Source organism: Phallusia mammillata, chromosome 7, assembly GCF_965637545.1.
Source record: "Phallusia mammillata chromosome 7, kaPhaMamm4.hap1.1, whole genome shotgun sequence".
Lineage (NCBI taxonomy): Eukaryota > Metazoa > Chordata > Ascidiacea > Phlebobranchia > Ascidiidae > Phallusia > Phallusia mammillata.
Genome location: NC_137258.1, coordinates 13302325 through 13317936, shown reverse-complemented (window position 1 = coordinate 13317936; position 15612 = coordinate 13302325). Strand labels below are relative to the sequence as shown.

Genomic DNA, 15612 nt, shown 5'->3' with positions numbered 1-15612 from the left:
ATTGATACCTTTAACTGTGTTTTAGTATCTAATATCCACTAATTTAGTTTTGCTTTAAATACGATGAAGCAACTAAAAAGTTTTTGTTCGAGAGGTCAAAACATTATTGAAACACTGTAACAAGTCATGCGTTATGGTGTTTAATGATGCGTTAAACCGCAATAAAACAACAAATGGTAGAAGTTGTGCCATCGTTCGGTTGCGGCGGTTAACTACTTGCAAAGTTGTCATTGTCAAGTTCAAAAGGTAGCACAACTTATCATGTCTCGCCTTTCGTAACTGGATGTTGTTGATAGTGCATTTGACTTAAATACAGATAAGAGAGAGAATAGGGTAGAGATAGAAAATACTCTGTTCAATCTAAAATAAAATATACATCTTATTTAAAAACACTAATGAGTTAAAAAATAGATTAATTTGCATCGTTATCAATGGTATTTCATCAAAAAACGATTTTTGCATGTATTGTAGTTTTGGTGTGTGTATGATGTCTGGTCAAATTATAGGAATTGTAAGTTCAGACAGTTCATCACATTCAGATTTGGCAACACCATTGACCATAGTAAAAGGTAAATTATTATATTTTTGTTAAAACAGAAATAATTAAATCATTTGCAGGCAGTGGTAAGTTGGAACATGTCACAAAAGAAACAGAAGTTGTAAAGAATAAAAATCTGGACTTGTTCGTTTTGCCCTTATCTGTACAATTACGTGATTATAATTTTTTTATAATTTATAATTTTAAAACTCTTTAAACATTCATAATTTATTGAAACATTTTTTTTAAAACATTGCTAATGTATTACATACTAAAAGTGCAGTTTGAAATGATCAATTAAGAGCAATTAGTATGTACCCACTGTCATGGTGTAATGGTTAGAAGCAATGCCTCACTCACATTATATGTTTGAGTTATACAATAACAAGGAAGTTAAAATTAGCTTATTTTAGCACCTAAAAAGGTTTTAAAATTCAGCAAAAGAAATCATTTATGTTTTACAACCAACTGTCATTGTGATACTGACACTGAGCCATTTTAAAGGCAATTTATGTTTTCAACAGCATCATAAGTTGCAATTGTTCGGAAAATGACAGCATTATGATAAATATGGTATATATGAAGTGTTTATTCATCACAGAAGCCATTTAAAATTGGTAATTCCTGAGCTGGGCCAGATTGGAAAGAATGCACAATATTTTGGATTTCCCCTTGTAATCCACCCAAATTTAGGCTTTTTACGTGTAATCTGCGCAAAAAAAATGTTGTCCGCGCAACTTAGCACAGCTTTCGTAGGTAACTATAATAAACTTTCTTTAATATTTTATATTTTCGTTTTACAATGAAGTTCTATGTCGTCACAAGCCTTATTTCGCGAACAATCCACGTATCAGTCAAGCACATCGAAACTTACCGATCGTCACGTTTGAAATAACATTTCTATTTCGCTAACGTATTCGTTAAAAGTACATTTATCTGGATTTTTAGGACGTAGTTTGACTATTAAAGTGACTGTCGGCTGGGCAAGTTACATAAAATAATGTTTTCTGTATGACAAATAATCAAAAACAGTTAAGAGCAGTTTGGCAATCAAAAACTATCCCCACATAACAAATCAGCAAAATGTTTGAATCGTTATGGAAAATTGTAAAATGTAGCAGAACAGCTGCGTGCGCAATAGAGCAAAACTTAAGATTCGTCGTGTTTATTGCTTTATTTAGTTGTTCTTTTTGTCGGCTGGGTAGTCTTGCAGGCATTACATACAAATTGTGTTAATCGTTAAATCCACCTGTCAATCAAAAGTCTATCGATCCGCGCAGAAAATTGTAATTTCGCTCAAAAATCCACGCAATTATTTTGAAGAAAAAAATATCCTCCGAGCAAAAATAAAACTTTCCAATCTGGGAGCTGGGTGTCAATACCGATCCCTAGAACTTGTAAAATATACCTGTTTATGTTATGTTTATGATTTTTTTTCCAATATTTCAAGACCCATCTACAAACAAATGTTTAGTGGTGAAAACTTTATTGCCTTTTGGGCTTTGTCTTAGTGCCTGCAAATAAACTGGACTGAAACTGCAGGTGGTGTAGTTGCCTCATGCCATTGCTAAGATTTTTTACAAGACGAAAACATGATGATTAAGGTGATGATTGAATTATTTTGATTTAGGTATTATCGAGACGGGGGAAATAACAACTTTACCCATAAAAACTGATACCTCTTCTTCTTATCTTACTTGGGAGATTTCAAACAAGTATTATTCTGCTACTGTGGATATATGTGGCATTGACTCCAAAAACATCTTCGATAAATCATTTGCAGAACAACTACAAGCTATTGTTGTTATTTTTAACTCTACAAAGGTATATACTATTGTATTTATTCGATTGTAAGCCGCAACTTAAAGAGTTTGCTATTTGTGCAGTTTACAATTGAGGGTGACTTACATTTTTAATGAGGTTAATGTCACATTCCTAGGTCAGTTTACTAAACATTACAGTTAACACCATCATTCCATTATCGATGTAATGCTGCACCTTGCAGGTTACAAATGAGTGCACGTTCCTTTTTTAACAATACTTCATGCTTTTTACAAATAAATGTGGCTCATAATCGAGTAAATATAGTATGCATACAGTTTTTTTTGTCCGTAGAGCCTAGTGGTTTTGCTGCCAAATCTATAAAAAGAATAACCTTTTCAGAAATACCAAAGAACTAAAGTGAAACAAACTGTATAGTGGTGTGTTGTTTCTTAGGTTGGACCCATTGCTTTTTTAAAATCCTAAAGATGCTGGAGTTGTTAAAAAAACATTGAATTTAACATTTTGTGCTAAACAATGACAACACTCTTTAGGGTTAGAAAGTGTGCATAAAAATTACTATGAACATTTACAAAAATAATTTAACTTTATTTTTTAAGTTTGTGCAATTTTAACACTGCATTATTCCTAATGTAGAATGGAAATGGATTGGAGTGTTTGAATTCCTGGCAAACTTACTTTGATATCTGGGAGCCGAATATCAAGCTTGCAGTTTGTGAAAGGTACATATGTCAAAGAGCCATACAATGCAGTAGTTTGTATCGCAATATGTATTGTAAACATGTGCCTATTTATTTTAGATGTTCTTCTGATTGCTCAGATGAAAAATATCTCCCTCGAGAAAGTGTTCAACTTTGGTGCATAGATAATGGATTTGAACTTGTAGAAATTAATCCAGATGAAGATGATTTTGATGAATGTAAATGTATTTTAAAACTTTTTGGAACTTGTATATGTGTGTCTTTTCAAGAGATGGCACATGGTTTATGAACCAATAAACACAAATTTGCTAGATAATACCAATAAAGTTGTAAACCAAATGTAATATGGGATATTAATATGTATTCAACTTGCTTTTATAACATGACTATGTAGAAATAACTGTACTGCTAAAAGTGCCCGACTAGGAAGTTTCATACTTTGTTTCAAAACATTTTATAGCTTTTTCCTGAATTGCTGCTTTTATAATTATAGGACAGTATAACGAAGTAAAAAGGGAGTATCCTGGGTTCTAATCCCGTGAACGACAAAGGGCAATTTTCAGTTCTCGGACTGCGGCCTGATTGTCGAAACATACAATAAAAATAAATAAAAAAGTAAAAAGAATGTGAGCAAGACCTTGTTTAGGTTGATGCTTTCTACAATTTTGTCCTTAAGCGTCTAAAAATAACTTCAACATTTCATAGCATAACTAATTGCCAAACATGTGTGTTAGTACCCATTCGATTTTGCTAGCAAAAACAATTATGTCTGTAGGTCTAACGGTGTGTATAGTAAATCAGTAAATAGATTACTAGCGGTCCCCTTCCATGACGGGACACATATTGTTTTTATCTGTATTTTTTTTTCTTTTTTCTGCCGAAGTTTGTCCATGCAGTTTTTGCATCAAATCTTTGATGGATTTGGATGAAAATTTCACAGATGGTAGACAGGTCATGTAGATGTGTCCCCTGCTTCGTTTGACTTGATAACCCCAGTATTTACCCTGCTAGCCCCCAAAGTGTGAAACGTTTTTGTATGTTGCTGCGCACCACAAACGAAAGATTTCTGTGGTGTAACAGTATAATAAAGGCAACGGAACATATGATACTTGTGTTTGTGCAATACTTGGTGGGTGGTTTTGCACATGCCAACAGAGGGGTGGTAACATGCTTATGACGTCAGAAGTGTTAACAAATGTTGCTAATAGCACCTTTAGTGGTCAGAATTTTAAACATTGTCCGATTTGGATGAAAATTTACATGGCTGTTGATTGGGTCATTGTGATTTTATATTTTATACTTTTGGGTGTTGAATGAACCCCATCATTTATCCTTCTAACCCTCTAAAATGGGTGAGTTTTTTAAAAGGTGTCGGAATTAAATGGAACTTGGACAGCTTGTAGAATTTGTCATTTATAGGTGTCAATTGTGTTTAACCCTGTTGCCCCAACATATACCCCACTAGCCCCACAAAATGGGTCATTTTTTTGTACAATGTCAGAATTGAAGGAAATTTAGATAGCTTGTACAGTGTGCCATTTATAGGTGTCCATTGTTGTGTTTAACCCTGTAACCCTATCATTTACTCCACTAACCCCCTATAACAGGGGTGGCCAAACTGCGGCTCCCGAGCCGCATGTGGCTCTTTGTGCCTTTGATTGCGGCTCTTTAATGTTGCACATGAATAACTGCAAAGTTTAGCCAAAAAAACGTTGTTGAGAACAGGAAAATATAACTTTTAAAGCATAATGGGAGGGGAGTTTCCATTAATTGATAATGGAGGTAAACCTGTATGTCTTATTTGTCAAGCTTCGCTCAGTCATTACAAAACTATAACTTAAAACTTCGTTACGAAGTTAAACACAAAAACGTCCCCATCATATCAGCCTAATTTCAAACACCATGCAGCCCAGGTGGAGACACGCAGTATCACCACACAACAATCATTATTTGATAGCGTACACTTCATTCTGAGTGGATGAATTCGTTTTTGATTTTTTGTCTTGTGGCTCTTTTAAAACTAAGTTTTGTGATATGCGGCTCAAACATGAAGCAGGTCTGGCCACCCCTGCCCTATAATTGTGTGCAATTCCCCATTAATAGATTGTTGTGTTTTGTTCTGTTTTCTCACTATTTAACACTTTTTCTCAGATAGACCATAAAAAAACCTTCAAAAATGCATGAATGGAATGAATTTAAATTGTTTGTACTCCATATAGAATATTTATTTATGCTCAGTACCAATCACTGTGTTTGACTTAACAATACCAAACTTTCTGATTGTTATCTCTTGAAATGCATTATTTACAACTTTGCATGTGTGGGGACCCATGCGTTTCTGCTAGCAGAAACAACCAAGGTTAAAATACAGTGGATGATATGGGACCCAATATAAAATATGTGTAGAAAATATATTAATGTTTCAAAATAGGCTATAGTATATATGCAAGGGCAATATGTGCTAAGCCACCCTTCTAGTTCAAATTTGAATTTGATCCTCCTGTTTGACCCTGAATGACCCAGTGGTTCACCCACAGGTCCCCAAAACGTAAAATTGTTGAAACGACTGTACTGACTAAAGTACATATTCTAGGAGTTATATGCCTAGTTGGTTGATGCAATGTATGGTTTTCTAAAGAATTTTGTAACTTTCAATAGGATTCACCCCTTCAACCCCCAAACATTCGTTTCTGTCTAACGCTGGTTTGTAAAACGCATTTGGTCAAGAAAGAAGGCTTTAAATCAGGGGTGGGCAACCTGCGGCCCGCGGGCCGCATTTGACCCTTCATTAAAGCTTGTGCGGCCCACAGAGACGCTTGGATTTCAAAAGTACTGGCAAACGAGTCCAATTATTACACATTTTTGATCTGATTAATGCGCCTGATGCTAGTTTTCTGCGATCTGGCAAAATGTGGCTAGAATCAAATACGAATTATACTTGTAGTTAAGCATATTTGGTAAGAAGCACAGCAAAATCTCTTTGTGTTATGCACATGTACATGTGCGGCCCTCGATCCAATTTTGACATTTGTAATTGGCCCTACAGTAACAAAGGTTGCCCACCCCTGCTTCAAATGTATTCAAATTTACACACGTGTTAGCTATTGAATTTTTTTTCTTTTTTCTGTCTAACGATGGTTTGTTATACGCGTTTGGTCAAGAAAGAGTGCTTCATTTTTTTCAAATGTGGACAGATATTAGTTACTAATCCGAATTTGATCTTCCTGTAGTTTGACCCTGAATGACCCAGCGAATGACCCAGCGGTTCACCCACAGGCCCCAAAAACGTAAAATTTTTTAAAATGGCTGTACTGACTAAAGTACATCATTTAGGAGTTATATACTTTGTTGTTTGGTGCAATGTAAGGTATTTTAAAAATTTTTGTACCTTTACCTGTTTTCACCCCCTTTAACCCCAAAATATTCGTTTCTGTCTAACACTGGTTTGTTAAACGCGTTTGGTCAAGAAACAGTGCTTTAAATTTATTCAAATTTGCACAGATGTTAGTTAGTAATCCAAATTTGATTTTTTTAAATGGTTGTACTGACTAAAGTACAGCTGTACTAACTGTTTGTGGAATAACAACATTGTAAAACTGGTTTTACTTTTAAACTTTAGATGAGGAATTTGGAACTAAGCGGATCAGAAGTGCTTTAAATGCCCATACATGGCCACATATGAAGTTAAAAACAAATTGTCAAGACTCTCATCAAAAGGTATCTATAGGTCCCCTTCCCTGAAGGGGACACATGTTATTTTTGTGCGTGTTTTTTTTCTTCTTTTTTCTGTCTAAAGCTGGTTCGTTCCACACATTTGGTCAAGAAACAGTGCTTTAAAATGATGATGCACCAAACTTATCTCAAACGATTCGGGCAAAACTGAGCATTCAACCAAAAAGAGAAATAGTTGGGCTCAACTTTAAAGCTCCATTTCAATGTTTGTTTTTACCTAGCTCATTATGGGTCCACTTCCGTGAAGGGGACACATATTGTTTTTGTCCATAATTTTTTTCTTTTTTGTGTCTAACGCTGGTTTGTAACGCTTGTTTGGTATAGAAAGAGTGCTTTAAATTTATTCAAATTTGGACAGATGTTAGATATTTATCCATATTTGATCCTACGAAGGTTGACCCTGAATGATCCAGTGGTTCACCCACAGGCCCCCCAAAACATAAATTTTTGAAACGCTGGTTTCAGCGTGGTTTCAAGTTGACCCCCTTTTGCAAATGTTGTTGATTAATATGAAGATACAAAACTACATGTTTTCCAAAGATGCAATAAAAAGTCATTAAACGGTCATTGACAAGTTGACTGCCTTATGACGACTGAAGGTCAACTTGCAGAAAACGCAGAACACAGTTGAGAATGATTTTTTTGTCAGAACATAGCTTCTTTAATGTTTACACATATATATACTCCAGAAACAATACGAAAGATAAATATAGTTTGGGAGAAACGTTATTGTTAATCACTAAGGACTGAGTGTAAGTGTAATGTCATAACAGACTACAGGAATCAGCCTCTGTAACAGGGTGGTGACCGACAGATCTGTCTTTACTTGTCAAATATAAAAAATATACTCAAAGAGAGCGGCAGACGATCAGCGTCAGTGTAAAGTTTTATTTGAAACAGAAATATTAATTTCGCTTATTAAGGCATCATTAGTTTCTGTATGAAGAAAAGAAACGATAAAAAACACATAAAAGTTAAAACGTTAAAATACTAAAACAACTAACAGCTACAATACCAGACAATGGCAAAACTATGGAGAACAGCTGTAACAAAGGCCGACGCTAACTGAAAATAAAGTGGCAATAGAAACGCCGGTAGCAAACAAAAAACTAGCAGGTGTAAAAATGGCGTGCGTGTTGATAAGGGGCATATACGTGGCCACTTGTACAACATGCAAAGAGCAGTACGTGGGACAAACAAAAAATCATTTCAGTACTAGATGGAATTCACACCGATCAACGTGGCGGACAGGTGATTTGACCGACGCTAAGGGCGACAAGATGGCGCTGGCAAAACACTATATAATTAACCATCCCTATCCCGAAAAAAACAAGCCGGACATTTCAAGTTGCTTCATGGTAACGTTCGTCGAAGAGCCGCCTATGAGCCGTCTGGACATTTGTGAGGACAAATGGTTAAACGATCTAAGGGCGTCTATTAACCTACAACCTATGATTTTGCCGCGAACAAAATGACCTGTTTTCCGCCCCGTACGCGCCACCCCTTATCAACACGCACGCCATTTTTACACCTGCTAGTTTTTTGTTTGCTACCGGCGTTTCTATTGCAACTTTATTTTCAGTTAGCGTCGGCCTTTGTTACAGCTGTTCTCCATAGTTTTGCCATTGTCTGGTATCGTAGCTGTTAGTTGTTTTAGTATTTTAACGTTTTAACTTTTATGTGTTTTTTATCGTTTCTTTTCTTCATACAGAAACTGATGATGCCTTAATAAGCGAAATTAATATTTCTGTTTCAAATAAAACTTTACACTGACGCTGATCGTCTGCCGCTCTCTTTGAGTATATTTTTTATAAGGACTGAGTGCTATTAAAAACCGTGTCAAAAGATCTTTAAACGGTCGTTCGGCAACTACACCGCGATAGGCTTCTGAATAACAATTAATTTATTTGACAATAATGATGCAAAAAGAATACAGACAATTTTTTTTTAAGTTGGGGTAATGCTTAAATTTGTCCTCAAGAATCTAAAAATTACCGCAACATTTGTTTTCCGTAAATCAGCAAAAACACGCGTGTGGGGACACATTCGTTTTTGTTTGCAGAAACAATCATATATGTAGTTCAAATTAAATGTATAGTAAATTGGTAAATATGATATGGAGTGTATATTATGGAAGTATATTAGAAAGTCACTTCCTAGTTATGTTTTATTGCAAGTTAACTCATTTATGACACACTAAAACAGGGGTGGGCAACCTTTTTCACTGTGGGGCCAAATACAATTGCGATGATTAGATCATGGGCCGCACCTTTATGTAACACAAGGTGATTTTACTTCGTTGCATACCAAAATTGCCTTACTACAAGCAAAATTCGCATTTAATTCTAGCAGCATATTGTCAGGTCGTAGAAAAATAGCACCTGGCGCACTAATCTGCTTAAAAAATATAATAATTATGGGTCCCCTTCCCTGAAGGGGACACATATTGATTTTACTCAAATTGTTTTGTTTTTTTTCTTTTGTTTTTTCTTCCCAAAGTTTGTCCGACTCGTTTTTCCATCAAATGTTTGATGGATTTGGCTGAAACTTACACAGATGGTAGATATAGTTATGTAGATGTGCACCCCACTTTGTTTTTGTTGATAACCCCAGTATTTACCCCGCTAGCCCCCTAAAATGGGTGTTTTTACCCAAAGTTTGTCCGACTCGTTTTTCCATCAAATGTTTGATGGATTTGGCTGAAACTTACACAGATGGCAGATATAGTTATGTAGATGTGCATCCCACTTTGTTTTTGTTGATAACCCCAGTATTTACCCCGCTAGCCCCCTAAAATGGGTGTTTTTACCCAAAGTTTGTCTGACTCGTTTTTCCATCAAATGTTTGATGATTTTGCTGAAATTTACACAGATGGTAGATATAGTTATGTAGATGTGCATCCCACTTTGTTTTTGTTGATAACCCCAGTATTTACCCCGCTAGCCCCCTAAAATGGGTGTATGTAAATACCACTTGAACGCTCTGACCCCTGTGGCCGCTGTGGCCAGCCTGTACACACTTTCTAAATGCTGTGGCCAACCTGCAAATACTGCGTGACCGCTGTGGCCAACCTGTAAATACTGCTTGACCACTGTGGCCAGTATACTATGCTGTATGTACTGCGTGACCGCTGTGACCAACCTGTATTTACTGCGTGACCAAGCGTGACGGTTAGAGCTAGTGGGGTAAGGGTGAGGGTTTGTATTGTAAATAACACTTCATTCGGGTCTCATTTACCTATACAGGTTGGTCACAGTGGTCACGCAGTATTTACAGGTTGACCACAGCATTTAGAAAGTGTGTACAGGCTGACCACAGCGGCCACAGCGGCCACAGCGGCCACCGCGGTCACAGCGGTCAAGTGGTATTTACATACACCCCCCTAAAATGGGTGAGTTTTTAAACAGTGTCAGAATTGGCTCAAATTTGGATTTCTTGTATAGTATGTCATTTATAGGTGTCGATTGTTGTGTTCAACCCTGTAGTCCTAACATTTACCCCACAAGCCCCTAAAGTGTAAAACGTATTTGTATGTTACTGGGCACCACAAACGAAAGATTTCTTTGGCGCAATAGTGTTACAAGGGCAACCAGTTGTATGTTGCTCGTTGGTGGGTTGCTTGGTGGTCGTTTTTGCACCATGGCAGCCTAGGGGCTTATTAACAGCCCTATGACGTCAGAAACATTAACGGTTGTTGCTCAAAACACCTCTAGTGGTCGAAATTTTAAACATTTTGTATTCTACATAGTATTATTATTTAAGCCCAGTGCCGATCACTGTGTTTTACCTTACAACACCCGACTTTCTCATGGTTATCTCTTGAATTGCATTATTTTCAACTTTGCATGTGTGGGGACCCATGAGTTTTTGCCTGCAGAAACGACTAAGGTTATAAAATACGGTGACTAGTATGGGACCCAATACAAAATAAGAATAGGAAATATATTTATGTTTTAAAATAGGTTATAGTGTATATGCAAGGGCAATATGTGCTAAGCCACCCTTCTAGTTTGGACTCGTTTGACATACCATTTGAAATCCAAGTGTCTCTGCGGGCCGCACAACTTTAATCAAAGGGCCACATGTGGCCCGCGGGCCGCAGGTTGCCCACCCCTGCAATAAAACAACCCTTGTTAGCTGAACAAAAAACCTAATAATTTGCAAAAGTGTGGAACATGTTTATTTGTCGAAATGTTTCAGCCAATCAAAATGGGTTTAGTAATTTAGCGTGTGCATTTTCAGTTTTGGCGTGGGTTTCATATGTTAGGTGTGATTTAACTCGATAACCGGTACTTCGGTTTCCATACCTTAGGGCTTAGGCAAACATTGTTGGTCAACATATGGGTCAAATAATAAAACTAGACGTTTCCTAAAGCCACGATAAATGGTCATCTGCATGACGGCCGGTCACTGAAGGTCAATTTGTAGGTATCGCAAAACACACGCAAAAAATGATTTTTTGACAATGTAGCTTCTTTATTTGTGACTATAATCAGTAATCAACTCGAAAAACAATACTTGAGTTATGTATAAATTAGGCAAAACGTGATGTTGAACACCAATGACTGCATGCTACTGAAAACCGTGTCAAAATGGCATTAAGCGGTCGTCCTGCTGTTGCGCGACGAGAGGCTGCGGCAACGGTATATTTGCGAAACAAAGTTGAAAACAATCTGTTATATATATGTTTGTTGCAAAATGATCCCTTAACTTTTCAGTGTCTGTAAAACTGTTTTGATTTTCTGGGAAAACTTTTAAAACTGGCCTTGGGCAGCTATATAGGGATCAAATCTAGAGATTAAATTCTTAGAGGAGTATTTTTTCCCGCCATTTTTTACTTTTTTGTAAATATATTACAAGATAATTGTATTGTATTGTATTAATTTTGAAACCGTGCATGAAAATGGTACATAGGAATACGAAAACACTACACTAGCGCCACGGAATCGGGAAACAGCCGCAAAAACCTCGCGGTTGAAAATACGCCAATGTCAAAATTTTTACAAAAAAGGACATAATATTGTCAGACGCAGCAGCCGCACCCTTAAAAAGACTACGTTATAAACAGTAACGAACGAAATTTAAAAATGAATAATAATGTTAAGAATATGAACGAAACCTTTTTAAGCTTGGGTTAATGCTTTTTGCTGTTTTAGTTGTTGAAGAGCGATCCCAGATCTACTGTTGATCCATACACTGAGGTGGAAAAGAAGATAGATAGTTTGTTACTAGATTCAAAAGGTGAAGATTTGGAAGAAGAAGACTTTGAAGGACTATTTCAGAAGATGCATGACTTGAAAAGTAACTATATATGTTGTTAATTCCGTTTTTTAAAACTAAAATACAATGTTGCAGAAACCGCAGACTCACTTCCGACTGAATCAAAAAAAGCCTATGCAGAGAAGGTGGTAATGGCGTTTTGGAAAGCTTTGGATGGAGATAAAGATGAAGTATATGGATTGTCTTCAGATGAAGACGAACAATAAAAGCTTTTTTTAAAGGTTGTTTACAATAAAATTGCGACACCCAAAATACCGCGGACACGAAACATGTTTATTTTGTATTTTATGTCTTTTGCAAGTTTACTGGGCATATGTTTACTGACTTCAAAAAAAAAATTCCATATGTTTCATTGCATAACATGCATATAACAATGCCTTTGAGCTATTATTTGGACCTAACATATATGTGCTGTTACCTTATTAAACCTTACAAATATCTGACTTGTCTCAGAATTAAGTTTTTACTGTAATTAGGAATATGTACGATTATTCTCTGCATATCTTATCTGTGGCGTGGCTTGCGTCCCAAAATATTGTGTGGTAAAGTACTTTTTTTCTGTTGTTTATACTTTTCTCGCTGGTAAAAAATAGATTCCACGACAAATAAACATTCACGCAAATGAGTTGCGAGGACATCTAGCTTTACCGAAAAAAGCCAAATTTCAGTTATGTAGGAAACACATTGTTTACACAGGAACAAGAAACATTGGTAGTTGGAGTGGGGAAGGAAAACCGTTTGCGTGTTCAGATTTAGACACCTCTCACTTGGGTGCAAGCCATCGTCGTAAAATTTGTCCAAATCTGATGTGCAGTTGTGAGAAAAAACGATTGGTTTATTTCAGTGGTTCTCAAACTTATTCATTATTTTTTTCACCGATCTCCCATTGTCATTATTTCGGTGGTCGCGGCCCTAAAGCCTAAATGTGTATTTCAGTAAAATGGAAGTTGATTGCAGGATTTTAGCTATAGTTATGCAAAAATGCGCGTAACAAAGATTCAAAGACAGCATGCGACATCACAAACAAGACAAAAAACATTACGGTTGTACGCGAACAATTACATTTTGGTTATTGTCATGCAATAAAGGCTATTGTTTAGCAATGGATACAGTCGATTCTTAATTCTACTTTAATTTAAACTTATTTAGTGGCACAAACTGACGCCAAATAAGATTATAGAATTACTTCAACCTTTTCGCGGTCGACCCAAAATTGCCTCACGGACCCCAATAGGACCGCGGACCCCAGTTTGAGAACCGCTGGTTTATTTGAAGGTGCGGTACGCGAAAATAATACCGTACACTTAGTACGGTATGTTTTGGTTTTTCACATTTGGTGCGGTAGACTACGGTAGGACGATACGCTCTTCGCAACGAGATGCGGTTAACGCAATACGTGCCTTGCCGTACTACCATTCATCTTATGATGTAAAAATTCGAACAATCGATTACATGCCTGCATACATGTAAATATCTGTTTAAGAAATGAATTTGAAAAATCGAATACACGACTACATTTTTACGAATACCAACTTACCAGCAATCAAGAGGTATTGGAGAATACGTTACCAATGTTATTTGATTTGGCAAGTTTTCCTTGTTGTGGCGTAGCAAAGCATAAATGTAATAGCAATGTTAACAGAGATTTAGATAAGTCAATCAAATATAACAAGAAAACTTCTTGGTTTACATATTTAACATTAAATTATCAATTCATAATCACAAATGTTACTTTTGTTCAAATATTTTTTAATTCTTGACGCGCTTTTATTTCCTTACGTGTTAATAACAAAAATAGACAATGTGTCACATTAAAGTACTATTAGAATTACGGCTTTTTTCACGAATGCAAATACTTGACTTGCTTTGTTTTTCTGTCACTCAAAATTATAAAAGTCATGAATTACAGCCATAGGTATTCGAAAAACATTCGAATACAGGAAGCGTGTGTTCAACCTCATGTGTGGTTTAATGGGAGGAAGACTCCAGACCTGATTCAAAACCTTTCTTTCTGAAGGTCTTTCGGATTACAATTGCTCGTCTTAGTCAAACCATAGATATTATAAAACACTTTATAATATCTATGGTCAAACTGTAGGGTTCTGTGGTGGCTAAAAAAATTATTTGCTAAATATCAAAACATTGGAATTTGGAAGGGCACACTAAGGTTTTGTTTTCTTTTTTATGACGCAACAAAGAGCATTGTGCGCGTTGTTCGTAGCAGCAAGACAACGACATTTTGTTGGCAGAAAACATTTAATACTTCTATTCATGTTTGTGCCAAGGATGGCAGTACGGTACGGTACGGTACGGTACGCAGCAAATTTCATCAACAAGTGCGGTACGTAGGTACGGTACGCAAAGAAAGCTGAGGTACGGGTACGGTACGTGGTACGGTCCTTCACTAGAGCGTACCACCGTACCACGTACCGTACCACCGTACTGGTACGCATAATAAATGTTGATCAAACGGTCATTTTTGCATCGTTACCATTTGCTGATAATATCAAAATTGTTCAAAACTGGAATTTGAGTTGTTTATTGCATGCTTTTATCCCAATGTCCCTGTACCAAAATGGTGCTCAAAAAAGTTTATGACGTCACTGCTAAATATTTTGTGCTTGCAATATGAGGGTTTACACGCACTGTAGGCCTATTATTAAAACGCGCACATGACAAGAACAGAGATCAACTCGGCACTTGTAATTGATTCTCAAGTAACTTAAAAAAAAGCTAGGTACAGTGTTGTTGTCTCTTTCGTAGCAATGATTTTAAGAAAAATGCTGTTGAAAATTATACATTGACGTTGCACGAGCCCATCGTAGAAAACACATCAACCTTTCATTTCAAATAAGATGTTGTAGTTGCGGTAACTTAGCTAACCTGCAACGAAACATAGCTAACTTGCAGCAAGTTGCGGCAACTTAATTTATTCGACAACGGCGCCCCATAGATATGTCATGGTTCGTATAAATGCAAAGATTTGTTCAAAACTTTTATTTCGTTTCGCATGAAACTTAGATTTTTTCGATTGTCCTTATTTTTGGTCTCAAGTCGATGGCAACCCTGTTTAGAGTCTAGACACCTCTCCTTTAAGTGCATGTCATAAAATGTTTCCAACCTAATCCCATCCTTGGTTTGTGCACAGTTGCTAAAAATACAATGCTTCTTTTTTGTAAAAACTGAAAGTTGCCGGAAATAAAGCAATTCTAAAACAAGGTGCTTGTATTATGATGTCAGAATTTTACAAAGTGACAAACAGTAACTGTTGTCACTATGTTTGGTCAAAAGCTAATTGTGACACACAAAACAAAATGGGTGAAAAATCCAGTCGAAAGCTTAGGGTTCGACCAAAGGCTGAAGAATATCGTAGGGGTTCGGCCGTGACAAAAAGGTTTGCAAATGAAAGACCACTTAAAAAGGAAAACCACTGGTTTGGGAGCAATTATATTTTAGCATTATTTGCAGTTATTTGCAAAACCACCAAAAAATTTGGGGGGTGTTTGGATCGCGTCAAAAAAGGTATGGAACCACTGCTGTAGAGCATACATAGACCAAAACAATTTTAAAAATCTTTGG

General features: G+C 36.4%; 1 protein-coding gene across 1 annotated transcript; it reads left to right on the top strand.

Annotated features, from left to right (window-relative positions):
* The first annotated feature begins 186 nt into the window (after window positions 1-186).
* LOC145237099 (alpha- and gamma-adaptin-binding protein p34-like) lies at window positions 187-12658 on the top strand. The gene is made up of 8 exons (XM_080099842.1): window positions 187-246; window positions 472-569; window positions 2169-2362; window positions 2957-3042; window positions 3121-3239; window positions 6641-6738; window positions 11910-12054; window positions 12109-12658. The coding sequence occupies exons 2-8, from the start codon at window positions 485-487 to the stop codon at window positions 12237-12239; spliced, it is 858 nt and encodes a 285-aa protein (XP_079955968.1). The 5' UTR covers window positions 187-246; window positions 472-484; the 3' UTR covers window positions 12240-12658.
* The last annotated feature ends 2954 nt before the right edge of the window (window positions 12659-15612 follow it).